Source organism: Pelobates fuscus, chromosome 7, assembly GCF_036172605.1.
Source record: "Pelobates fuscus isolate aPelFus1 chromosome 7, aPelFus1.pri, whole genome shotgun sequence".
Lineage (NCBI taxonomy): Eukaryota > Metazoa > Chordata > Amphibia > Anura > Pelobatidae > Pelobates > Pelobates fuscus.
Window position 1 is genome coordinate 186636010 of NC_086323.1, and position 26475 is coordinate 186662484.

The following is a 26475-nucleotide window of genomic DNA, read 5'->3' on the forward strand; positions in this document are numbered from 1 at the left end:
GCGACTTTCTGACACCAATAGCCTGACACGGAGAGTTGAGGTCTACTTGTGCCAGAGCCGGGGAGAGGCAGACGTTCTCCTCGTTCTTCAGCTCTCCGTGTGACCTCAGAACACCGCAACCCCCCCCCCCCCGGACGGGTGGGGGTTATCCCGGTCCTCACTGGAAAGCCCTCTACTTACTTTTGTGGACTTTATAAATTATCCGCAATGCTGTAGAATGCAGCCTACTAGGCAAGATGGCTGCCTTCCAAGAGGGTGCCCCAACACAAGCCTACCACCAGAAGCCTCTGGGTGCAGAGTCCTGGGTGCAAGCATTCAACTGAATTTGTGCCCTATTCTGGGCCAAGATGGCAAGTAGACAAGCAAATGCCTCACCAGGGGATCAGCACGCCCGGGTGCAGCCCAGGCCTGTTAGAAGGAAAGACCAGATGAAGCACCCCCAAGCACACCTCACGCAGAGTCCTGAATGGGAAGAGGGCAGCAAAAGCAGCAACGCTGACAGACTAACATGCCACTCCACGGCAGCTTCACAGCATGGCACTCTGGTTGGGGCTGTATCTATGTGCGCAGTCAGAGGGTTCCCGCTCAGAGAGGTCGGCCGCGCGTGCTGAAAGGAACCAGAAGCACTTAGCCGGAAGATGGTCCATTCGGGAGCCCTGGCAGAAAAACACAGGAGTGCATCGGTACCCATGACTGGTGAGACCCTCACACAAGGCTAAACGGACTCTGGCTATTATGCATCGGCAGCCTCCCATCTCTCCGCATCGGCGAAGCAACCCTCAGAAACACTCACAATGCGCATGCAAGGCTTGCGGTACCTCCTTAAAGTGTCTAAACAGACGATCCAGTGGTTATTATCTCTTGTCATTTATGTAGACCCTCTTCCTTTCTTTTAAGTTTACTAGCTAGGTTTCTTTAGACTAACAGTGCTACCCGGCAAACGATCTTTGACACACTCTCACGCTATTATGATGCAGCCTGTCTTCTTACTCTTTAGCATGTTACACAATGCTGTACTTAATTAATAGCATGTTTCTTTTACCTTATGTTATACCACAAACACAGTCAGACATCAAGCCTTACACATGCCGTCTATCTTCCCTTCTGACTATCACTAAAGCGTACTGCCCTATACATGTCATGCCCAAGAATTTAAAGTAATATCTAAGATTAGACATGTTCCTAACTGTTATTTCTACTATACTATAAAATTGTGCTATATCCTAGAAATGCCACACAACGTTATATTTTACAATAGTAGTATGTGCAGAATCTCTAAGCGTCATGCAATTATTCTCCTATGTATTCTGATGCACTTGTGAAAGCTGTTGTGGCTTCGCAAGCTAAACTGTATTTTTTTTATGCACAGCAAAAAAAAAAAAAATACATTTAAAAAAAAAATAGTGTCTAGGTCATACATTGGGCATATTGTTTTACTTCAAGAGGTAACAACATACTTAGGGGAAATTTATGACAGTGGCACTTATCAAATGTACAAAATATCCAGCAAAATGCAACATGTACGTAAAAAAAATTCATTTATTTTTCTGACCACAAAATTTAAAATAAATTGATGAAACAATGTGGCAGGTTAAGGTATAATATATGCCTAATGAGATACCCTGGAGTGTCTGCTTTCTCAAATTGAAGGCCTTTGAGGGGTTATTTGAACAGTCAAACTGATATAATGCCACAGAATAAGACAACTATAGAAACTGAAATAGCATGGTCTCCTATATGGCATTATAGCTTCACAGAATAGTGGCAAAGGCATACAATGGGGGTATCATAGTACTTAGCAGATTCAGCTGAACACAATATGGGTTTCTGTACAGGGATAGCACACACCGGCTTTATGAAATACACACATTACAAAAACCTTGTTATATGTGTATGTGCCAAAATAGAGAAAAAACACAATTGTACTTCAATATTTAGCAGAGATTGGCGGTGAAATGGCTACATAAAAGGTGTCAAAATAACCTTAGGTAAATAGCCTGTGATGTTTACTTTATATAAATATATACTTTTGTGTGGCAATTTTGTTTTCTGTGATGGCTACTAAACTTCCAAGACAAACATACCAACTTCTAAAATTGTTTAACATTGAAATTTTATTTTAGACCTTGTAGTTTGTGACCTGTAACTTTCAAAATAAACTGAAATCCTACACATGTTGTGTACTCTGTAAATCAAGACACATAAATGAATTGATTTTGAATTACATATTATGGACATATTATGCACACATTATTATTGCCAAAACTTGGAAAACAATATATATTTTTTGTTTTTTTCCCCCCCTTCTGGAGAGGAGATGCAGACGTGTTGGCGTACGCATGCACGCCACATCGATGAGCTGATCCGAGACTGCTCCCATGCTGAACTGTGTTTGGAATACTGGAGAGCTGGCACAGAGGTAGCCTGGAAGTCGGGGTAGCGTGAAGATGGCAGAGTGCAGAGCGGAACATGAAGGCATAAGGACAAGTAAGCTGCAAATAGGAGCTGTGAGAGGGGAGTGGAGGGAGCTCGAACAGCCTTATAAATATAAAAGACTAGACTAGACTAGTGGCTGAGAGGAGGAGGCTTCATGACAAAAATGGCATCTTAAAAAAAAATGGACCAAGAGGGGAGCCCAGGCCCAGCCCTGCTTGAATATACCAGAATGCATAAAGCCAGTTTCAGTTCCTGGGTGCCGTGAGTAGAAAAAAAAAGGTAATGAAAAGTCAGTATAAACAGCTAAAAAAGATTATACTTGAATATATTGTATTGTATGTATGTACAATAAGAGTAACGAAGACAGGAGAAGGAAAGAGGTAAAGAAAAAGGAGAAATAAATAAATGAAAAATATAGTGTTCCCTGTTTGAAAGAGATCTGATGATCGAGGCTGATATATGAAAAAAAAATGGTAGACAAAGAAGAGAGAAACCTTAATTGTAAATATAAATAAAACGGGTGTGCTCTTAAACACATGAGGAAAGAGAAGTGACAATTAAAACTGCAGCGTAAATTAAGAGACACTTGATGTTTGCTGAAAGAGATTGGTAGAAATTTGTTTTTACATTTTCAGCTAATAAAAATAAGAACGCAAAAGTGAATAGCTGATACGAGACTCCCACATATTAAGTTATACTATTATCTGTTTTCTCCCTTCTTCCCCCACGCCTCCTTCGGGGTTCACATTGTGAAAAAGAAGACAATTAGTTAATGTCGATAAAATTCGGACAAAGAGACTTTCACATTTCTTTACGACTCAGGTGGACTAGAGTGGAATAGAAAATTCTTAAATAACAACCCCAAATAAAAGCCTCTTAATAAAAGGAAAAGAAGACATACAGGAAATTTATAGAGAATGAGTGGAAAACGGAACAACAAATAGTGACCCCAGAGCATCCAAAGGCATGTTTTGAACAACAGATGGAGCAGATAAAACAAGAAGTGCAGGGTAATAATGCAGATCTCAGAAAAGATTTACTGGGCATTGGACAAATAGTTAAAGATAAATGAGGAAAAAAAATTGGAATTTATAACAGGCACACAAAAGGAGATAATCGAAAAACAACAAAAAAGATACAGGAAATGAAAGCAAGATTTGCCGATTTCCAGGATAGAAGCAGATGCAATATGATCCAGAGACCAATGAAGAGTCCCAGGGTCAAAAGAGGGGATATCCCAGAGTCTTGTGTCCAAATAAATCTTAAAACATATACTTTATTTATTACGGTAATACACAAGAAAAAATATATATATATATAAATCACCCAAAAAGCAAAACACAAAAGAACGTGAAACTCCTAGAGGGGAGCTATAACAGCTCAAGAACCTTGTCACAGTATAAGCAAGGAATAGTAAGACATAATAGACCTAGTGGAGTAGGTAATTGCCTGCTGCCAATCCTATCTAGATACTAGTAAAGGGTTGCTCGTGTGTACAGGCATAGATTAATAATTTAGGGTCAAAGCTCACTGTGTCTACAAAGTAGCTGCATAAACACAAATCTAGTACATTGTGTCTATAGCCTCAAAAGTTAGAAGGATTATTCAATTGGTGCTGTATAAAAAGGAATACTTGTCCCAGGTAAATTATAGTCCTCCCCCAACTGCTATCAGTCTTGTAATAAGTGCAAATGATAAATCTGCCAATTCAAGTAAGAGGCAGAAAAAAAAAAGACAGAAAAAAAATTAATTCATCATAGATATAAACCTTTATTTTCCTCCTATCCAAATCAGGAGTACATCATTGATGAAACAAAAGTATTGAAAGATGTATGTGCCATAGTCTTTGAGAATATGCTCTTCCTGATATCTGTATATGTAGGCATTCGCATACATGGGGTCCATTGATGCCCCATGGATGTGCCAGTCCGTTGTATGTAATATTTAGTTTCAAACCTCAAATAATTGGGCTCAAACATAGCTCTATAATTTCTGATATGCACTATATATATATATATATATGTATATGTGTGTGTATTTTTAATTCTACGTATATATTTATGTAATATTTTTACAAAATTAATTCATCGTATTAATTACAATTTGCGGAACCTGCCTGATAAATGCCTGATAACTGGCAGAAAGTCCAGGGAATTTAATTTGTTAGCACTATATTTAACCCTGTAACTTTCCAAGACACCATAAAACCTGTACATGGGGGGGTACTGTTTTACTCAGGAGACATCGCTGAACACAAATATTAGTGTTTCAAAATAGTAATAAATAGTTAGTGTTATTTTTTATGTTATACAAAGGGAAATCTAAAGGTATATCTTATATTATTATAGTTTATATCTCTAAAAACAAGGTCTATGTTTACTAAAATGCCTTTGTATGCCTACGAACATAATAATGACTGTCACAATTGTATTTTTTGTATGCATAAAACGAAATAAAGATGAAATTATAAAAAAGTAATAAATGAGCTATTAAATGAAAATGTAATAATACTGTACATAGTTTGAACTCTTACCATGACTTGTTTGATATGGGGAGGAAGGTGTGGCACCTACAAAGATAAAACAAAAAAAATAATCATCATGTTGAATATGTCTGTATATCTGTGTGAGGAATTGCACATTTTACAATTAAAACATTTTTATATCACATCATTTTATATAAAATAAATTCTGCTCTTATGATTGTGATACTCTGTGCAGTTCTCAAAAAACAGCTGTAAGCCATGAATGCATTACAAAAATGTAATTGCTTAATAAAAAGCTCAAACACAATTTTAGCTTCTGCATCCCAGGGACTCCTTTCCTCAAAACAACTTCAAAGTGATTAAGTTGTATTAAAGGGAAGAAATTATTTTTTTATATTGCTTACATTCCGGCTGATGACCAAAAGATTTTGTCTGTTTGAAAAGGTGAAACTAAATTGTGCCATGGCAGCTGGATGAGAATCCCTGTCTGACTGGCCCCACTTAGGGCTTCACATTCAGTCTTTTTTGAAGAGCTCTGGACATGGGCTTACCATGATGTAGCTGTTCCCTGGTGTCCCCAGATACTGGAAACAATTGAACCAATTTGGGATAGGAACTAGGATTTTGGAAGGTTGGGAGCTATACACTTTTTTTTCTTTCTACTTACACTTTTGAAGTAAGCCTTTCACAAGAAAGAGACATTTTAATATGCACACAGAGCATAAAACACACTTTCTTTTATGATTCAATGTGTATTGGGAGTTATGAAGTCAGGAATAGGGTTAAATAAAATTTCATAAGCAATCTGAGTTTAAACTGCGTTCTCAAGAAGACTAGGTAACAACTTACACAAGCAGTACATGGGGGGAACCTGTGCCGAATGAAATGGTATAACAAATAGCTTTTTTTTTTTTTTTTAAATACCCCTTGTTGGTTCTTCCGGAAATGCCAATGGATGGGCGACATGTTGCCTTTTTGTCCACAAGCCAATGTGCCCCGATATCTTGTCCCCAGAGCATCATAGTGATGGGCAAACGTTTAAATTAAAATATTTACAGGATTATTCGCAAAAGTTTGACTTTTTTCAAATAAGTGATTTGGCCTAAAATTAGCAATTCCCTTTAAATTCCAACTCATTCATGTTTCAGTTCAAATATTTGGGCATAAAAATATAAAATTCACTTTGTATTCATGACAGTTAAAACTATCGTGAATAACTGTTATTATTTTAGTAGGCTGGCATTTACCCATTATTTGATATCATACATTTTTTATATAACCAAATCTTAAATGAATACTATATAATGATTACATTATTGTACTTATTTTTAAAGTAATTGGCATGACAAACAAATATGTTTGGTGGATTTATTTTATTTATCTGGATTTAAATTAACTGGGCACACATTTTCCTACCTTTTTAAATTACTATCCCTGATCATCCAAGAATTAAAAATCCTACGGTAGTCAATATGATCCATATTATTATAACAAAAGCTTACTAACTCCTTTATAACACAACTGCCAGGCAACACAAGGGTAGGGCGGGGGGTGGGGGGGGGGGTGGGGGGGGAGTGGTCCCCCATGCTACTACCCATAGACATCAGGGGAGGGGGGGTCCCCCATGCTACTACCCATAGACATCAGGGGAGGGGGGGTCCCCCATGCTACTACCCATAGATATAGGTGTGGCATTACAATGTAATAATAGGGGATGGACTGGTCACAGTTCACACCCTTACCCCAAATCCTGGTTAGTATGTGGAGCTATTATTAAAAATAAATAAATGAGGGACATCCTAGAGATCACCCTAGCCTTCACATTGTTCCAGCCCCCTGCATTTAATTAGTGAATGGGCATCAATATCTGCCCAGTCTTTAGGTTTTAATTTAAAAAAATTAAAAAAAACAACAAGCACAACCACCTAAAACGAGCAGTGCATTTAAACACACAATAAAATGAAATGGTATTTACCCTTTTCACTATATATTAGATATAAAAGGTTCCTCAAAAAGCCTCAATCTAATGCTGCATTTTACTAAGGCGAAACGGCAGGGCTTGCTATGTGTTTTGTGGTCTATGGTGTTTCATAGTATTTGTATTTTTAATTGTATTTACTATATTTCTATTGTTTTTGTTTCAAACCTTGAAACATATTTTATTTATTAAGAGCTTGGTTTTAGCTGCACTTGTACTTTCATACCATATTCTTCAGTGACATGTTGATGGACTTTTTAACTCCTTACATTCTGTAAGTGTAACATAATAGAGCAGTAAAATTATTACCATTCAGTACAGACACTCCTCACTTACCGACCTGGTTCCGTTGCGACGTTCCGGTCGTAGAACGAATTGGTTGGTAAGTGAGGAGTGAATTGATTCCCTGATCTGATGCATTCGTCTATGTTTGGGGAAAATTCCCCGAACATAGACATGCGCACCAGAGCAGGAAATCCCCACAATGGTTCGCACTTACGCCTGGTCGGCGTACAGGTAGATCGCTAAATGAGGTCCACCTGTGTTGCACTATGGCTGTTTATCATTTCTGTTGCATTAACTTTTGAACATCCAGCGAACCATCCAATCCAGAAGATACCATTATTTGTTGATGAGCTTTCACTCTTACTTACATTTGTGAGTTTAACTTTTTTATGCCACCAAGTGTATTGGATTCACTGCACTATTTGGCTCGTGTTCTATATATTTTTTAGATATACTTCTTATGTATGTTTTAACTTTATATTCAGGTATTCTTCACTCTTAGAATTTCGGGAGGAAGCAGAGGAAGCTGATGTAGCTTAGCGAAACACGTCTTCACGCCTTCTGACGTCATCACACACACCGGCCGCTAAGTCCTACTTCCTGGAAATCTAAGTGTGAAGAATACCCGAATCCTGAGCCCTCTATTCAGCCGACAGCTGGACTAAGCATTAAGGGAAACTCTAATGGAGAGGTTTTGAATACTTTCGAGGAGAGCTGCCTGCGATTTCCAATCATTTAAATAAAGGATTTCAAGTTATTCACAGTCTCCAGACATTGCATGTTTATCCACATTGCCATCATAGTTAGAGCAGACTCATTTGCTCTACGTTTGTGAGTGTTTTTTAGTCCCTCACTTTATTCCTATTTGTCTTAAAATATTACCCTATGTGTGGTTTTTTTCTGTTCCTTTCACAAGGTATATCCCTTCAAAATTGCTGATTGTATATAGTATATGTGGTAAATCTTACCTGCTTCATTTATATACTATAGCATGTGAGTATTATGCTATTTATTGAAGTGCACAATTGCATTAGCACTTTGTTGCACCTTTTGAGTGTTTTTGCTGCACATTTCACTTTATGCTTGTACTTTGCACAGTAATCTGCACAGATAAATGAAATATGCATTTTCATACATTTAGAGTGATCTAAGTGGTTTTATGTTTTTGCCCTTGAGACTTAGCACACTTTATGGTTTGTTTTAGGTTATTTTATGTGGTTTGAGTTTTTCACAGTATAGGGTGCTGCTTTTAAGAAAGGTTTTTTAGGGATAGTCAACCTTCGGCACTCCAGATGTTTTGGACTACATCTCCCATAATGTTATTACACCCATAAGGCTAGCAAAGCATCATGGGAGGTGTAGTCCAAAACATCTGGAGTGCCAAAGGTTGCCTATGCCTAGTTTAGGTTATACATTTTTTTCCCACCAGTTTTACTTGTTTTTAACGTATACATTTAACTATATGCCCACTGGTTCCTAGTTATCAATAGCTATTAGCTGTAGTTTATCAGGCATTATGTCAACAATATATGGAAAAATAACACTTCGTCATTAACACTGTTTTAAATGTAAAATATAGTTATAAGCATATAACTGCAGTAATTTATCTGATCCCAAACCATGAACCTTATTGAGAGCTGAAAAACTCTTAATAAATGCATAGCTTTAAAGGAACACTTTAGTCCCCAAAATAACTTTAGTCTAATAATAAAGCTTTTTTGAGTATAGGTCATGCCTCTGAAGTTTCACTGCTCAATTCACTGCCATTTAGGAGTTATATAATTTTGTTTCTGTTTAAGTAGCCCTTGCCACACCTCCCCTGGCTTTGACTGACACAACCTGCATGAAAAGAAAAATAGTTTCATTTTCAATCTAGCAAGCTATTAACAGAGCAGTAGATAAGAAAATGTAAATTAAACATAATTAGCAATGAAGGAATAGACTGTAAGCTCGTTTGAGCACGGTCTTCTTTAACCTATTGTTCCTGTAAGTTTTCTTGTAATTGTCCTATTTATAGTTAAATCCCCCCTCTCATAATATTGTAAAGCGCTATGGAATCTATTGGCGCTATATAAATGGCAATAATAATAATAAGGAAGGATAAACATTAGGTGACTCTTTACAGGAAGTATTTATGAAGGCTGTGTAAGTCACATGCAGTGAGGTGTGACTAGGGTGCATAAACAAAGTGATTTAACTCTTAAATCCAGAGGCTGCAGGGGCATGATCTATAAACCAAAGTTTATAAAAAGTTGTTTTGGTGATTATAGTGTACCTTTAACAGTTTTCCAAATGATTAAAAACTTGTCAAATGATTTACCTACACAATACTCACATACTTTAATGGAGACTTCTGTAGATAATTTGGAAATGGCATTGACTTATTTGGAAAGCTTATTATATGATGCCAAACTGTTGTTCTTTCAGGTTTTCAAACATAATATGTGCAGAGCTAGACTACAGAACTGATTGTTTTTATACACCTCAATTTATCAGAAAATAATCCCCCAGTAATGTATCAATACTTTTATACCATCCACAAATTTATCAGCAATGAATGTGTCCTGTGGTTTGTCCTTTTCCTCTGGTTTTGTAACAACCATCGATGTCACTGGAGTCACAAACTTGTAATTAAGGGAAAGTTCCAGGATTTCGGCTGTCAGGTTACTTTTTTCTGGTTCCTTTGCAAAAACACTAGGAAACAAAATAACTGAAAATCAGAGAGGCAAAAAAGAAAAATAAACCCACATATAAATTTATATATATATTACATAATGTGAGAAAGTGTCCCCATATTGTAGACTTTTTTTTACCACTATGACACTTAAAGTACAAACTGTACATGGATACCCCATTTGGGTGTTAAAGGGACACTATAGTCACCAGAACAACTATAGCTTATTGGATTTGTTCTAGTGAGTAGAATCATTACCTTCAGGCTTTTTGCTGTAAACACTGTCTTTTCAGAGAAAATGCAGTGTTTACATTACAGCCTAGTGATAACTTAACTGGCCACTCCTCAGATAGCTGTTAGAGATCCTTCCTGGGTCATGGCTGCATAAAATGCATCCAAACATTCAGTGTCTCCTCCCTCTGCATGCAGACACTGAACTTTCCTCATAGAGATTCATTGATTCTATTCATCTCTATGAAGAGATGCTGATTGTCCAGGGCTGTCTTTGAATTGTGCTGGCTCTATGACACTTAAAGTACAAACTGTACATGGTCTGCCTTTTTATCAGTCTTTTTGTCAGTCTCAGCCAATCCTATTGTGATTGGATCAGGCTACCACTTCTGCTGATGTCAGCAGGCAGTGGGCAGGTCTAAAGGAAACAGGGACAAAGTATAAGGTACCTGAAGGGGAGGGAAACAATCGCTTCCTGAGAGCCAGGAGGAATATTATGTACTTTGTGCCCAGGCCAACGCACCCATTACTCTGGAACTCTTTTGGGCATAGACCAGGTGTGTGGCCGGGGAAATATTTCCCTAGGTGGGGTTTGGTCAATTCTCCATAGATCCAGGTGCTATTTGGACAGCTTGGGCGCTCAGAGACTAGCTATCCTGGGGTATATTACATGTGGGAGTTCAGTACTGTCTTAGGTGTATTGTCAGGCTTTTTTTGTGTTAAACACTCCATGTCCGGGACATAGTTTGTTTACCGCTTATCAACTCAATAATTTCCAAGACACAGAGACGACTAGGCGGGTTTATATGTCCATGAATGAAGACCCCATGCTGGGAGTTTGTGTATAAATTATGTGTACCTTGAATAAAACAGCTCTACTCCAAACATTAAGTCTCTACTAATGTATGAGGGGAAAGATATATGCCAGCTATATTGACTACTGCATCTGGAAGAATCGTTTGCGGCAATACTACGGCGGTCCAGCACACATAACCTGCCCATTCTTGAATATGTTTTATAACCCAAAAGAGAAAGGATGGTGATGCAGTTATGTCCTATAATGAATGGGTAATAACTCATTATTATATGTGTTTTCACAAGAACTTATTTGTGAAATATTTTGAACTTTTATTGTTTATACTTGTAAAACTTCAGATAAGAATAGATATTATTTTCCCCATAATGTTAATTCAGGGTAACACACCGTTTTTCTAATAACTGCTGAATAGTAAGATATGCCCAAAGTCTCTCTGTAAAGTCCCCAAATATATATTCCTGCTGTTTCTGGGCATCATCTTTTTCCTTGAGATCCACTTCTTCTTTGTAGTATAAGGAATCAAGAGCCTAAGGAAAAAAAAAGAAAAAGTAATTATTACATTGTTAAGCTGTTGTCTGTAAACAGTATTTGGTGATTGTTTTGAAGAATTTCCATATTGTGACATTAGTAGGGGGATTTATTTTAGAGGATGGGGACGGTAGCATCATAGCATTTGTTTAGGTTGACTGATTAAAACACACTGTATTATCAACTGGCACATATTGTACCAACCAATTATCCTGTGCCAGCTAGTAAGCTCAAAGCTTATCATGCATTGCACTTTATAGGAGGTCCTAAAGACATTGAATCGAAGTTGGAGTACAGGGTTCTGTAGTCCCTTATTAGCGTATGTTCTTTTTGGTATGTAACTTACCCTATGTAAGAGCTGTATAATAAATACAAATGTTTGCAGTATTCTTAGATATCCAAAATCCAACACAATAGAATTATTCAAATTAGTCAAGAAGCGCTTGTAATATCAGATAAACACACATAAGTCATGCTGTCATAGAGAAATACAGTACCTGATGGTAATATTGTATGTCTGCTTGGCAATGTACAGAGCCTGTACAAGAGTCATTGACAATACACACTATGACATAAATGGTATTACTGAAACATAGTGGGATGAAAACACATTTGTGCACTTAATTTAAATGAGTATTTGATAGGAAGGATAATAAATATGGAAATGATACATTTATATGTCAAACCTGAATTGCAGACATTTATAAGGACCAAACTTCTGGAATAAAAGGGAATCATGACATGTCACACATGTCATGTGTCCTTAAGGGGTTAAAGAAATGGCATATTGATGTCTTATGGGTAGAAATTGTTTAGGAGATAACAGGACCAATACCTCCACTCCTTTAAGAATTGCTATCATCTATCACCAACTCCCCCCTCCCCCCCTGGTTTTTCTAGACTATTCATTGAGCACTTTTCTTCCTGGCGTCCCTACTTCAACTCATCTAGCACTCCTTCCCTTATAATTGGGGATTTCAAATTTCAATATCCCAATCAACAACCCTAATTGCACTTATGCCTCTCGTCTGCTCTCTGTAACCTCCTCCTATGGCCTTACGCAATGGTAGAACTTAGCAACCCATACAGCTGGAAACACTCTTGATCTCGCTTTCACCAACCTCTGTACTGCCTCTAATCTCTCCAATATTCCTTTTCCTCTATCTGACCACCATCTGCTGACTTTTGACATTGGCATACCTAAGACTCAATCGACACCACCGTGTGAACATCAATCTCACAGAAACCTGCAATGTCTTGACCTAGAGCATTTCTCCACTAATCCCAAACCTCTTATTTTACCTATCTCAAATCTCACCTGTCCTAGTTCTGCAACCTCCTACTACAATTCCACCCTCTCCTCTCAACTAGACATCATGGCACCTTCTACATTTAAATGCTGCAGGCACCCCCAACAACAACCGTAGCACTCCAAACTGGCTTGATACCTCCAAAAATGCTCCAGAACTGCTGAACGCTGTTGGAGAAAGTCTCACTGTGCGTCTGACTTTCTCCACTGTAAATTTATGCTGAGCTCATACAGTTAGCTCTTTCCTCTGCAAAAGTAAATTACTTCAATACCCCCAGTACCACACTCTCCCGCAAACCCAAACGACTATTTCACACATTTAACTCTCTTCTTTGCCCTATTGTTCCTCCTCCACCTACTAACTTGACCACCGCAGACTTTGCAACTCACTTAATTGACAAGATCTCTACAATCAGGGAAGAGAACTCTCATTTTTCTTCTTCTCCTTACAATACTTCCCCTAACTTCACTCCCTCTGCTGTTCTATGTTCAATCACACCCACTACATTGGAAGAGGTTTCTGCTCTGCTCCAGTCCTCCAGCCCTACCACCTGCTCCTTAGATCCTATTCCTTCGCATCTCATCTGTACGCTGTCTTTTTCTCCACCTGTCACTAACATTTTCAATCTCTCTCTCTCCTCTGGTATATTTCCATCCCCCTTCAAACATGCAACTGTAACCCCAATTCTAAAGAAGCCCAACTTGACCCTAACTCCCCATCCAACTACCGTCCTATCTTGCTACTGCCTTTTGCATCCAAGATCCTTGAAAGAGTTGTGTATGCGAGATTGACAGACTTCCTCGAGTCCAACTCTCTGCTAGACCCACTTCATCTTTTTTCTGCGCGAAGCACTCTGTGGAAACGGCACTGACCAAAATATGCAATGATCTACTCACTGCAAAATCACATGGTCACTACTCTATCCTAATTCTCCTTGACGTGTCTGCGGCTTTTGACACTGTTGATCATCAACAGCCTTTTCTCATCCTCCGCAATATCAGTCTACAAGATATTGCTCTCTCCTGGTGCTCCTCCTACCGCTCCCAGCGCTCTTTCAGTGTTTCTTTCTCTGGCTCTGCTTCTTCTCCCCAACTCCTTTCTGTCGGTGTCCCCCAAGGTTCAGTCCTTGGTCCCCTACTGTTCTCCATTTATACTGCCTACCTTGGTAAACTCATTAGCTCCTTTGGCTTCCAATACCATTTCTACGCAGATGACACACAAATCTACCTGCCCTCTCCTGATCTCTCACCTTCTCTCTTTACTATTGTCTCTGATTGCCTCTCTGCTATTTCTAACTGGATGGCTGCCCACTTCCTTAAACTAAACTTGACCAAAACTGAAATTCTGGTCTTTCCTCTCTCAAGTGTTGCTACTTCTGTGTCTGTCTCCCCCCAAGTAAATGGTGCTACCATCAGCTCCACCATGCAGGCTCACTGCCTAGGTGTTCTCTTTTACTCTGACCTCTCCTTCAAGCCTCATGTTCAGTTTATCGCCAAATCCTGTCATTTCCATCTCAAAAACATTGCGCGCATCCGACCCTACTTAACGCCAGATGTGACTAAGGTGCTGGTCGATTCAACTGTCCTTTCTCGCCTTGACTACTGTAATCTGCTTCACAGTGGTCTTACATGCTCCCAACTTGCGCCGTTACAATCCATAATGAATGCGGCGGCGAGGCTCATCTTCCTGTCTGCCCGCACCTCCCACGCCTCACCCTTCTGTAAGTCCCTACATTGGTTTACTGTAAGATATAGGGCTCAATTTAAAATTCTGGTTCTTGCTTTCAAACCTGTACATAATGCTGCTCCCACCTATCTATCCTGCCTAATACACAAGTATGTCCCGTCTAGGCCCTTACGCTCTGCTGAAGACTTACGTCTATCTTCTGTCCGTTCTCCCACCTCTGATGCTCACCTTCAAGACTTCTCAAGGGCTGCACCGTCCCTGTGGAACTTGCTTCCCTCCTCCGTTAGATGCTCACCCAGTCTCCACTCCTTCAAAAAATCATTAAAAACCCACTTCTTCATAAAAGCATATCAATTAAACTGTTAATAACTAACAACTGACTCCTATCTTGCAACTGTCACTAGTCTCATACTATCCTTACCTTTTTGGGTCACTTTACCCCACTCCCTCTAGCATGTAAGCTCATTGAGCAGGGCCCTCAATCCCTCTGTTCCTGTATGTCCAACTTGTCTGGTTACAACTACATGTCTGTTCGTCCACCCATTGTAAAGCGCTGCAGAATTTGATGGCGCTATATAAATAATAACATCATAATAATATTGATGAGGGAAATTAGCTGTTTGTGCAAATTGCACATTTGGGTAAAACTTTAATGAATGGAGATTTTAACTACCCAGGCATTGACTGGGATAGAGGGAAGACGTTGTACAGCTAAGGGCCATATGTTTTATATATATATATACACACACACACACACACACACACACACACACATACATTTTAAGTACGCATTCTATAAAGCGCAAGTGTGAAAGTGTTTATTGACACTGGGTGTGCTTGTAAATGAGGAAAAAGCAGAAATTTTGAATATTATAATTTCTTCAGTGTATCGCTAATAACCTCTAGAGAAAAGGTATGAACTGCCATTGCGGCAGCCCTCACCTCAAAAGGTATAATAATAATGTGCCAGCCCCCTCCTAACGCAACCCTCCTCAGCCCAAAGTTTGTGTTTATACAAACACTATATATAGAGACATCTCTTTATATAGTGTTTGTATACAAACACACATTGTTTATATTGTAAACATACACACATACACTATTTCCTGACCAATTCTACATGGCAGCATTTACTCTTGGGTAGCTCCTCCCCTCACAGCAGAAAGGACAGGAAACAGAACTCTGAAACTGGTATATATAGATCCTCCCCCTACCCATCAGGCAGTCTTTTTTCCTGTCCTTCACAAGCAGTTTGGAAGGAGTCTGCTTATGCAGGCCAAGGTTTTCTTTTATGCTCACCAGGCTATTTTTGTAGCCATGCCAGGGTTCAGCCTCTAAGCCCTGAAGACCCAGCAATACGCACTAAGATGAAAAGCTGCTACCCTGGGTACCCCCTTTAGTGACCGGGGGTTGGACTCAAACTCTCCCTGAAGGGGATGAAAATGGTCCACTGCATGCCAGGGTTCAGCCTCTTATCCCTGAAGACCCAGCAACAGGCCAGCTTGGGTACCCCCTAAAGGGATGTATGTGATCTACTGTATGCATGAAGCCCAGCAAACAGCATACCGGTAAGAGTTTCCAGCCTGGGTACTTGCTTCAGCATCCAGGGGTCTGTCTCTTGGAAGTAATGACAGTTGTCCACTGCATATATGAGGCCCAGTTGAGTCTAAGCTTTTATCCCTGAAGACCCAGCAAACGGTACATGTGTAGGAGTTACCAGCCTGGGTACCTCCTTCAGCAATCAGGAGTCTAACCCATAACTCTCCCTGAAGGGTTGACAGCGGTACACTGCTTACATGAGGCCCAACAGAGTTGTGACTGCCGGGGTATACCTATTATTTGTGTTCCACCTTGTATGGTGATGATGAATGACATATGGGGTACAGATGGAAGCCTATAGTTTAAACAGTTTAGGCTGTCAGTTGTTCAAATCCCCATTTTTTTTTCCGCTGAAACTCATGCAATGGTTCAGGTGAGTGCATTAGTAGTTTGGATTAAAACTAGTATAGGCACCTGGGTCTCTGTTCTTTCAGTCCCTCCCAGCTGCTTATTTTAGGCTTCCTTCTAACAAATAGGTCACATTTAGGAGATTTGTGTGGTGAGCATTTTAGGTAAGTTTATATTGTTTGGTGCAGGTATATGTACCCAAAAGAGTGCTGATGATACAAGTATGCATTGGGCAAAGTAGTGCTGATAATGCAAAAAGAGTGCTGATAATACAAGGAGGCATTGTGCAAAGGAGTGCTGATAATGCAATGAGACGCTATGAAAAAGAGTGCTAATAATGGATATCCTGGCTGTACAAAGTCTGCTGGAATTCCACAGCCTGGGGTCAGAGGAATATCCAAGGTAAGAGAACCTTCCTGGGTGTCTGTTTGAAGTACACATATGTATATGACAGGTTTTGAAAAACCTAGCTCCAAGTCCACACACACACTTGTTTCTATCAAGGTATGTGGCATTGATTGCTGTTATCTGTGCATTATCACAAATAAGCAGGCCTTTGCAGACATTGGAAGAATATGCTGCACAGGAGACCACCGGGCCTCAGTATCTGTACATGAACTGGTGGTGATACAGCATCGGTATGTTTCCACTACATGCTCTAATGTATGAACAGTGTGTCCGGTATATGCTCTAGGTATGAGTTGCTATGAGGACACGGCCTCAGTATTTGTATCCACTATATGCTCTAGGTATGGGTTACTGTGGGGACATAGCCTCAGTGTAGGTGTCCGCTATATGCTCTGTGTATGAGTTACTGTGAGGACACTGCCTCAGTATATTTATCCACTATATGCTCTATGTATGAGTTACTGTGAGGACACTCTCCGTATATTTATCCACTATATGCTCTCGATAGGAGTTACTGTGAGAACACAGCCTCAGTGTATGTATCCACTATATGCTCTATGTATGAGTTACTGTGAGAACACAGCCTCAGTGTATGTATCCACTATATGCTCTATGTATGAGTTACTATGAGAACACGGCCTCAGTGTATGTATCCTCTATATGCTCTATGTATGAGTTACTATTAGAACACAGCCTAAGTATATGTATCCACTATATGCTCTATGTATGAGTTACTGTGTGTACACAGCCTCAGTATAGGCACGGCATCAGTGTATGTATCCACTATATGCTCTATGTCAGGGGTAGGCGGCCTTCGGCGCTCCGGGTGTTGTGGACTGCATCCCCCATAGTGCTCTTACACCCATAATGCTGGCAGGGCATCGTGGAGGGTGTGGTCCGGGATGGCTGGGGTGCCGAGGGTTGCCTATGCCTGCTCTATGGGTTAGTTGCTGTGCGAGCACAGCCTAGGTATATGTACCCACTATGGGCTCTGTGTGAGTTACTATAAAGATGCTCTGTGTGTGAGTTGCTGTGGGGACACAGCCTTAGTATTTGTACCCACTATATTGGCTGTGTATGAGTTGATCTGAAGACTCTGCCTCAGTGTGTGTTCTTTATATGCTCTAAGTCGCTGTGAAAACTCAGCCTCAGTATATGTCCTCTACATGCTCTATATGAGACATTGCTTCAGTGTATCTGTTCCCTATGTGATTGATGCATTAGTGGAAACACAATATGTGTGAATGATATAGGGCACATCCGCTATATGAATCCAAGCTAATACTGGTTCTATGTCGGTTGTGAGTCGCAACCTCAGTATATATGACTGGTGTAATATGTGCATGAAGTTCGGTTAGAACACAGCCTCAATTTAGCTCATTCATATAATCTTAATATGTGTACAGGCATAGTGTCACTGTATATAGCAGAGGTAGGCTATGTATGATTTCTGTTTAAACAGACTCCGTATATGTAACTGATATATCTGTGTGCATAAGGTGCTGTTAGTAACTCTCACAATGTATGTGATTCATATAATCTGTATGCAGGTTGGTATTATTATATAACCCCAATTTATATACGGCATTGGTAGATTTAGTATATACGAATGATCTAAGGTCTGTTTTGCGCTGAAATGTAGCACTGCCCAGTTCTAGCAAATACTAATGCACTAGTAACTGGATAAGTGATTATTGCCTACTGTGGATTTTCTATTTCAATTTTTTAAATGAAGTATATAAGGGAACATACTGCTGTTGGCTTTGTATTAGATTCCTTCTCCCTCAGGTGTTTCAGGATAAGCAATTAACACATTTTTATCACTTCAGGTAGATTGCAGGTGTTTCTGAACCTGTCTGAGTGCCTCTCCCAGGAGAGAAGGAGACCTGATTTTCCAAAATGAAGCATGGTACTGTTTCACAGAATCAATGTTAATTATTTTTTTTTGTGGGTGCACATCTATGTAATTATTCATGAGACAATAGATTTTCTATTACCAGGTATCCTCTCCTCTCTGTCCAAGATAGGGAATGTTTTTTTAATTGGTGACAGTGTTTTACCTTTAGATATATGCTGATTACTAATTCACAGCTAAGTAGATCATACTAGTTGCAAGAGTACAAATTGGGCTAATTGATCTCACAAGTAGGTAACGCTGAAGCCATTACCTGATTTAAAAGCTGTTAATATTGTTTTTTTTCTCTCACCTGGTCATAACCTTTTAGTCTTTAAATCTGAATTCATTTCCTTAAAGCATAAATCTTATCTTTTATGCCTTGGGGTCCTGAAAGTTTGGCAATCCCTTTCGTATATGTCAGGAGTGTCATGCTTCTGGTTCTTAATGTGTTAATGATCAGAATCTTCTGACCAATTCCCCTGTTGTGAAGGGGAACATTATACATTCCTTTCTGCAATAATGGTATTGTTTTAGGCTCATATGCTCAGGTAACTTTGATGCTGTGAATTGCATGTATTTTAAGGTCTTTCCAGTCCCCAGTCCTTCCTACCAGGTTTTCTATTTTAGGTAAAAATTCACCTGCTACCTGAACAATAGTGGAAATCCCTAAACAGGTTCTGTAATTGCGACCAACCTGTGGATTATATGTTTGGATTGGGGTTGATATCTTGCAGATATAACAAGCTGCTTATCATCACCATATGCTCTGCCATAAGTCCTTCTTCACTGTCTGAGGATAAGGTAAGAGGAAGTATGTGGTTGTTCTCCTAGGGATAATTGAATATCTTCTACTGCCCTGCTTATTGTGTGTCTGTTGCCACAATGTATAATGTGCCTCTGGTTACCACCTTCCCATCAGTATCTTGCCTAATATGTGTGTGTATATTTTCTATTACCATGTATATCTTACTTATGTTGCACAACAGTCTCTAGTAAATGTGATTAAACTGTTTGGCATGACCTGTACTATTTTACAAATATAGGTACGGACATGGTTAGCCTCCTTATTGATTATTAGTTGCCACAAATTCTATGGTTCATACCGATATTTCTTTATTTTCCTCAACTAATCTGTATATGGTTCTTCTTGCCTTTTGCCTAGTAATGTGATTAGTTTATCTCCTGTGGCTGATCATTGCTGTATCAATTCGTCCACTGTGTGAGGTTGTGAATCTGAATTTAGCAACATCGGGTAATTGTTGCAGTGTTTTAATGACCGACTCTTATTTCTCTACTAGGCTCTGCCCCTTTCTGACAGGCAGGTATTGATTTGTTCCTGTTGCTTCAGGTAAGTAGTTCACAAGGCAAGAGGAAGCGGTGTGAATCGTCTTTATTAAATACATCCAGAAAGTAGTAAGATTCTCAGTGTTATTCTCCCCATGTTTAATAACATGGGGTCTCCGTTCTCATCCAACATTTATCTGCGTGTTACAGTATGATCACTGGAAGTTATGCCTTTGTTGAGGTTTTGATGATATCAATTCGGTTTTATATCAGTAACATTTTTCTTCTCTAGTTTATGCTTTTATGGCCTTAATTCCTATCTGACTCTATATCTATTCAGGATATTTCTGGTATTGAATGCCAGGAGGTTGCTGACCTTGCAGCCTCTAGGGGAAATTTGTCTTGTCTGAGCAGATTTTTATGACAATTTCCTATTGGTTCTTGTTTGGCTTTGTAAAGTCTTCTACGATTTATACAGCTCAATAATGGTTTTATAGCTATTGGCTGTTTTTGAACTCTGTCCCTCCCTCTATGTATTGCTTGGGTATTCCCCAAGAGTAAATGCTGCCATGTAGAATTGGTCAGGAAAATGGAAAATTCCTTCATACTTACCGTAATTTTCTTTTCCTGATAATTATACATGGCAGCATTACGGTCCCACCCATATACTATAGGAGGTGAAGCTAGTTACAAAGACTGCCTGATGGGTAGGGGGAGGATCTATATATACCAGTTTCAGAGTTCTGTTTCCTGTCCTTTCTGCTGTGAGGGGAGGAGCTACCCAAGAGTAAATGCTGCCATGTATAATTATCAGGAAAAGAAAATTACGGTAAGTATGAAGGAATTTTCCATTATCTATCTATCCATCTACTCACACATTTTTAAAATAAGTTTACTTACTGTTTGAAGTCAGTAGATCTCTGGATCCTCCTGCTCGGTCTCCAGCCAACTGCATTTTGCCTTCAGCTGCCTGTCAGTCAGAGCTGACACTGTGTGTGCAGGATATCTTATCTCTCACACTATCGGCTCTGACTGCTGTCAACCTCCGGGATTATTACAGGACACTACAGGCACGTTCACAGTGCCTGCAGTGTCCTGATACAATGTTTGAAGTCTTCAGCTAAACGTGAAGATGTCAAACGTGAGTACTACTCATCAGGCAGTACTTAACTAGGAAGTCCCTCTGGTGGCCGTCTGAGTGACTGCCACTGGAGGTGTTCCTATGCTCTATGGTTAACACAATGTTTACATGAAAAAGCCTGCAGGGATCTATTGTTCTCACCTGAACATCCTCATTAAGCTGAAGTTGTTTAGGTGTCTATAGTGTCCCTTTAAATGTGCCTTTCTTTATGTACCAAATTAATGTGAAATATGTATTTACTGATCAATTTAAATAGTTTGAGAAGAACCTATAAAGATATGCAAATAACTACTGCAGAAACCTTATAGCAAATATGTGATTGGATCACACAGGACAAAGTGCTACAGCAATTAAAAATAGGGCCTGATAGTATTCATTCACAAGCAAATAGTAGTTAGGTGTAGTAACTAGTAATATGGATAACTGCTGTTTTTAATCTGTCAGGAATCTTTATTTCAGGAATTGTACTGAAGGTCTGAGAAAACCAAATATATTTCACAGATTAGAGAATGGTTCAAAATTATTTAGGGACCATATGCAGAGATTCATTGTAGACATTGACATCATTAATAGTAATCAACAAGGTTTTATGAAAGATCAAGCTCTAGTCAAATTAACTTATTTGTATTCTAAGAAGAAGTCAGCAGAGTATAGATACTTGTGTTGTAGTAGCTCTGATATATGTTGGGTTAAAGGTAGTGTAGTGAGTAGTTGCGAATGGAAAATGTTTAAGTTAGTCATAGGTCATTCGTGGAGTTCCGCAAGCGTCTGTTCTGGGTCCACGTCTCTTCAACCTGTTTGTTAATGATCTTGCACTATACATTAATAGTTAATCTCTACGCTGAATGCGCGGAGCAATTTTCGGCAACTGTTTTAAAGAATGATGTTATGGATGTAGAAAGCGTGTAGAAATGGGCTCAAAAATGATTTAGGAGGATGGAAAATATTAGTAATGAAGATAGGCAAAACAAATTGGAACTTCTTTACTTGAGAGAAGAGGCAACTCAGAGGGGATATGATAACAATCTAGAAATATATACAGGGTGCAAAGAACAAATGGTACAAAAGACAATATGTCACCTATTTAGACTTGAAGTGAGGCCTTTGCAATTGTAGAACAATTTTCTGCCTAAAGAGGTCTTTCTTAGATTCTGTACAGATTTATAAACAATGTCTTTATTCTGTTTTTGGAAACAAAACAACTGAATATTCCTATATCAAGTTTATTAATATAGAGACATATTTAATATTATACAGAGTACTTACTCCTTTGGCTTTCACTTCTGATGTAAATGAATTCAAATCATTATCTATAATACGTCCAGCAATGACAATCTCACTTCCATCAAAGTATTGCTTATAGCTGCTCTTAGTGACATCAGACACCGCGTTCTCTGGGTACTGTATTTCAATATCCATCAAGGTGGGATTAGCCACTTCGTCATAAAACCCCTGAAAGAAAGTTAGATTTTGTTCTTAAGCAGAGATGTCAGGATTGTGTGCAGAGTGTGTTATATTAGTAACTGAATGTGAAAACTTTGAAATATGTGAATTGCAAATGAATGCTCATCAAAACAAAATGTAAACAAAATTTTAATTTTGCGCTATTTCTGTTTAACCGTTATTTACCTTTATGCACCGACACTTATTATATATGATTTTGTTCAGTAGAAACAGAGCTTTTATTTCACATTAACTATTCATATATATATATATAATTTATTATAAATACAATCTAAAAAAAGTTTGAGAAATGAAGATGTTTTATTTTTTTCAGTGAATGTCACAATACTGTTAGCTTTTACTGCAATAAAATACACATATTTGTGTTCAGCGATGTCTCCTGAGAACAACAATACCCTCCATTAACAGGTTTTATGGTGTTTTGGAAAGTTACATGGTCAAATATAGCATGTTCCATTTTTCAGTTTTTTTTCACATTGAAATTTGCAAGATTAATCATGTTGCCTTTGAGAGTGTATCGTAGCCCCAGAATGAGAATTACCCCCATGAAGGCATACCATTTGCAAAAGTAGAGAACCCAGGGTATTCAATATGGGGTATGTCCAGTATTTTTTAGTAGTCACTTAGCCACTTACCCCACTTGCAATACCTTGGGTTGTCTACTTTTGCAAATGGTATGCAATCCTAGGGGTAATTCTCATTCCTGGGCTACTATACGGTCTCAAAGGCAACATTACCAATCTGACAAATTTCAATGTGAAAAAACTGAAATGCAAGCCTTATATTTGACTCTCTAACTTTCCAAAACACCTTAAAACCTGTACATGGGGGGTACTGTTATACTTGGGAGACTTTACTGAAAACAAATATTAGTGTTTCAAAACAGTAAATAATATTACAATAATAATAATAATGTCAATCAAAGTGCTGTATGTGTGTAACAGATGCCAAAAAAGTCACTTTCACTGACAATATCATAGTTGTAATACAATTTACCATTTTGAAACACTAATATTTGCTTTCAGTGAAGTCTCCCGTTTAAAACAATACCTCCCATGTACATTGTTTTAGGGTGTCTTGGAATGTTACAGCGTTAAATATAGTGCTTGTGAATAAAATTCTCTGGACTTTCTGCCAGGGTACTTTCTGCCAGGGTTGTCAGGCAGGTCCCTCAAATTGCAATTAAAACAATCACATAATTATGTTAAAAGATTACATAAATATACACATATAATTTTAATATATGAAAGAAAGAGAAAACTACACAAGGATAGGAAACAAGCCTATCCCTAGAGTTTATGGGAGGGATTACGAAGGTAAGTAGGGCTTAACTCTTTGCAATTGTGAAATGAAAAATGAGGATGGTTAACCCCTAAACATAAGGAGAACAACCAGCAACATAGAAATACCTCCAGGTATATTACCCAAAATATTGGGTAATATACTTTATTAAAAATAAAGTGAAAGAGTAAAAAGATAATGGGAGTAGTCTAGGACAAGGATAGGACACCTTTGGCACTCCAGATGTTGTGGATTACATCCCCCATAATGTTCTTACACACATAATACTGGCAAAGCATCATGGGAGGTGTAGTCCAAAACATCTGCAGTGCCGAAGGTTGCCTATGCCTGGTCTAGGATATAGATCACAGGTGTTACTTGCACTCAGTGGACTACAATTGTATCAATTGTTAATGATTGAATTATAACAGTATGTATGATACAAAGTATCTGTCTCTCTGTAGACTATAAATTCTAACTTTAGAGATAGCTGAACCTCATCGGTAGTATTCACATTACCATATAGCCACCTATTTGATTAAATGTCTATTAGGTATATAGAAGGATACATAAATCCCCAGTGTATGTGTGTATATATATATATATATAGCATAGAATTGGCTTAACGGTATGTTTAACCAGAATAAAGTAAAATTAGTGAATAAAAATCTAGAGATTAAAAATGTATATACAAAGAAATTCATCAAGTGTCTAGAACCAACAGACGTATAGTGACTCGTGATTTCCGGATTCCTGTCTAGGTAAGGGTAAACGCCATATAGTCAGAAGCAAAATGCTGGTAGAATTAAGTCAACCCCACTTATATCAAAGGAGAGGAAGAAAGAGGTCTGTTTAAGGAGAAAACTATCAGTATTACATTAGATGCTCGGTTACTTCACAACCCCAATCTCCAAATTACCTGTATCAGATCCCTTATAGTACTATAGACCTTAAATGTTGATTATCAGTGAAGGTAAAAGAACAGACTATCACCAGCCCGGGAGAGGGCAGTCAGCAACACAGAACGTAAGTAAATTGCTTAGATGCCAATAACCATGCAGTAGCTAGCTATACCTCCCCCCCTTATGTTGCTTTCAGGGCAACCCCTCTAGACTAAACTGGAATCCTAAGTCGAGAGTAAAAAAATGGGTCGCAAGAGAATACTGAGAACGGGCAGCAGCTGAAATAGCCTGCCCTTCGGTCGGTCCCCGCTCAGTTCTCAAGCTGTTTTTTGCTCATCTTGTGCCATTACAGAGAGAACTTCTCTGAAACATATCAGACTGGTCCCACCCATACGGGCAGTCCAGATCCGAAATGCCAGCAAGTTCCCTCTGCACGAGAGACACAGCAACCCCAGACGATCGTTTCAGCCTTGTTAGGCATCATCAGTGAGGCATAGCTGATATCTCTCTAGGCACCGTGAGCAAGGGGTCCACGTCTGGATTATCCCTTTAAACTTGTGGAGAGTAAAAAATGGGTCGCAAGAGAATACTGCGAACGGGCAGCAGCTGAAATAGCCTGCCCTTCGGTCGCCCCCCGCTCAGTTCTCAAGCTGTTTTTTGCTCATTTTGTGCCATTACAGAGAGAACTTCTCTGAAACATATCAGACTGGTCCCACCCATACGGGCAGTCCAGATCCGAAATGCCAGCAAGTTCCCTGCACGAGAGACACAGCAACCGCAGACGATCGTTTCAGCATTGTTAGGCATCATCAGTGAGGTATAGCTGATATCTCCCTAGGCACCGTGAGCAAGGGGTCCACGTCTGGATTATCCCTTTAAACTTGTGGAGAGTAAGCTGGCAGGCAGGCAACTGCTCTTCTATTACAGTGAAAAGAAATTATTTCTTTTAAATCTAAAGCTTAACCTATTGTAAAAACAGATATGAGTGGTGGCACTGGGCAAGTGGGCAGGCAGGTAACTGCTCTTCTATTACAGTGAAAAAAAATATTTATTTTAAATCTAAAGCTTAAAGCGGCACTGTCATGCCGAACTTACCTTTCCTCAATCTCTTCCTCTTCTCCCCCTCTCTCAGGATCTGTTATTCTTTTCTTCCTGTCTTCTTTAGTTTTCTTTAAAATCATAAGACAAAGTAGGGACTCTGTCTTATGGAGGATTCCTCCGCTTGACCAGCTCTGACCAGCGGAGGAGCAAAGTGTGCTTCATTTCCGCTGGTCAGAGCAATTTTCCCATGATCCCTAGCTTTCCTCCCTGTTCCCACAATGCTTCCTGTCAGTATTGCCGAACGTCCTGTCACTTAGACAGAACGCCGGCAAAACTGTCGAATTGCATCCTAACAGAATGAGAAGAGTTTCTCCATTGGTGTTAGGATGCAATTTTGTACTTTGTTCGTATCGGAATTTCATTCTAATGAATGAAACTCCGATCCTATTCATTGCTGTGGCTGCATCTTGCAGCCGCTTAGTAGATAACTCCCTAATTCCCACGGTATCAGGGAGCTATCTACTAAAAGGCTGAAAGACCTGAATTGGTCTTGAAGCCAAATGTACTAATACTAAGTAAAGATTACTTAGTATTAGTAAATAATATGCCCCTACTCGCTATACCGTGAGTAGGGGCATGTCTAGTAAGCAGTGAGCAGCCTGTGGCTGCTCACTGTAAAA

The 26475-nt window shown here is 39.1% G+C and overlaps 1 protein-coding gene across 1 annotated transcript in view; it reads right to left on the reverse strand.

The window, feature by feature from the left end:
* Positions 1-26475, reverse strand: part of LOC134568402 (inter-alpha-trypsin inhibitor heavy chain H3-like) — a 196051-nt gene that overhangs the window by 40487 nt on the left and 129089 nt on the right. Inside the window, exons 13-15 of the mRNA XM_063426978.1 lie at positions 22374-22559; positions 11294-11433; positions 9710-9878 (exon numbers count right to left, since the gene is read on the reverse strand). Of these exons, the coding sequence (XP_063283048.1) occupies positions 9710-9878; positions 11294-11433; positions 22374-22559 (495 nt within the window). The remainder of the gene's footprint in view (positions 1-9709; positions 9879-11293; positions 11434-22373; positions 22560-26475) is intronic.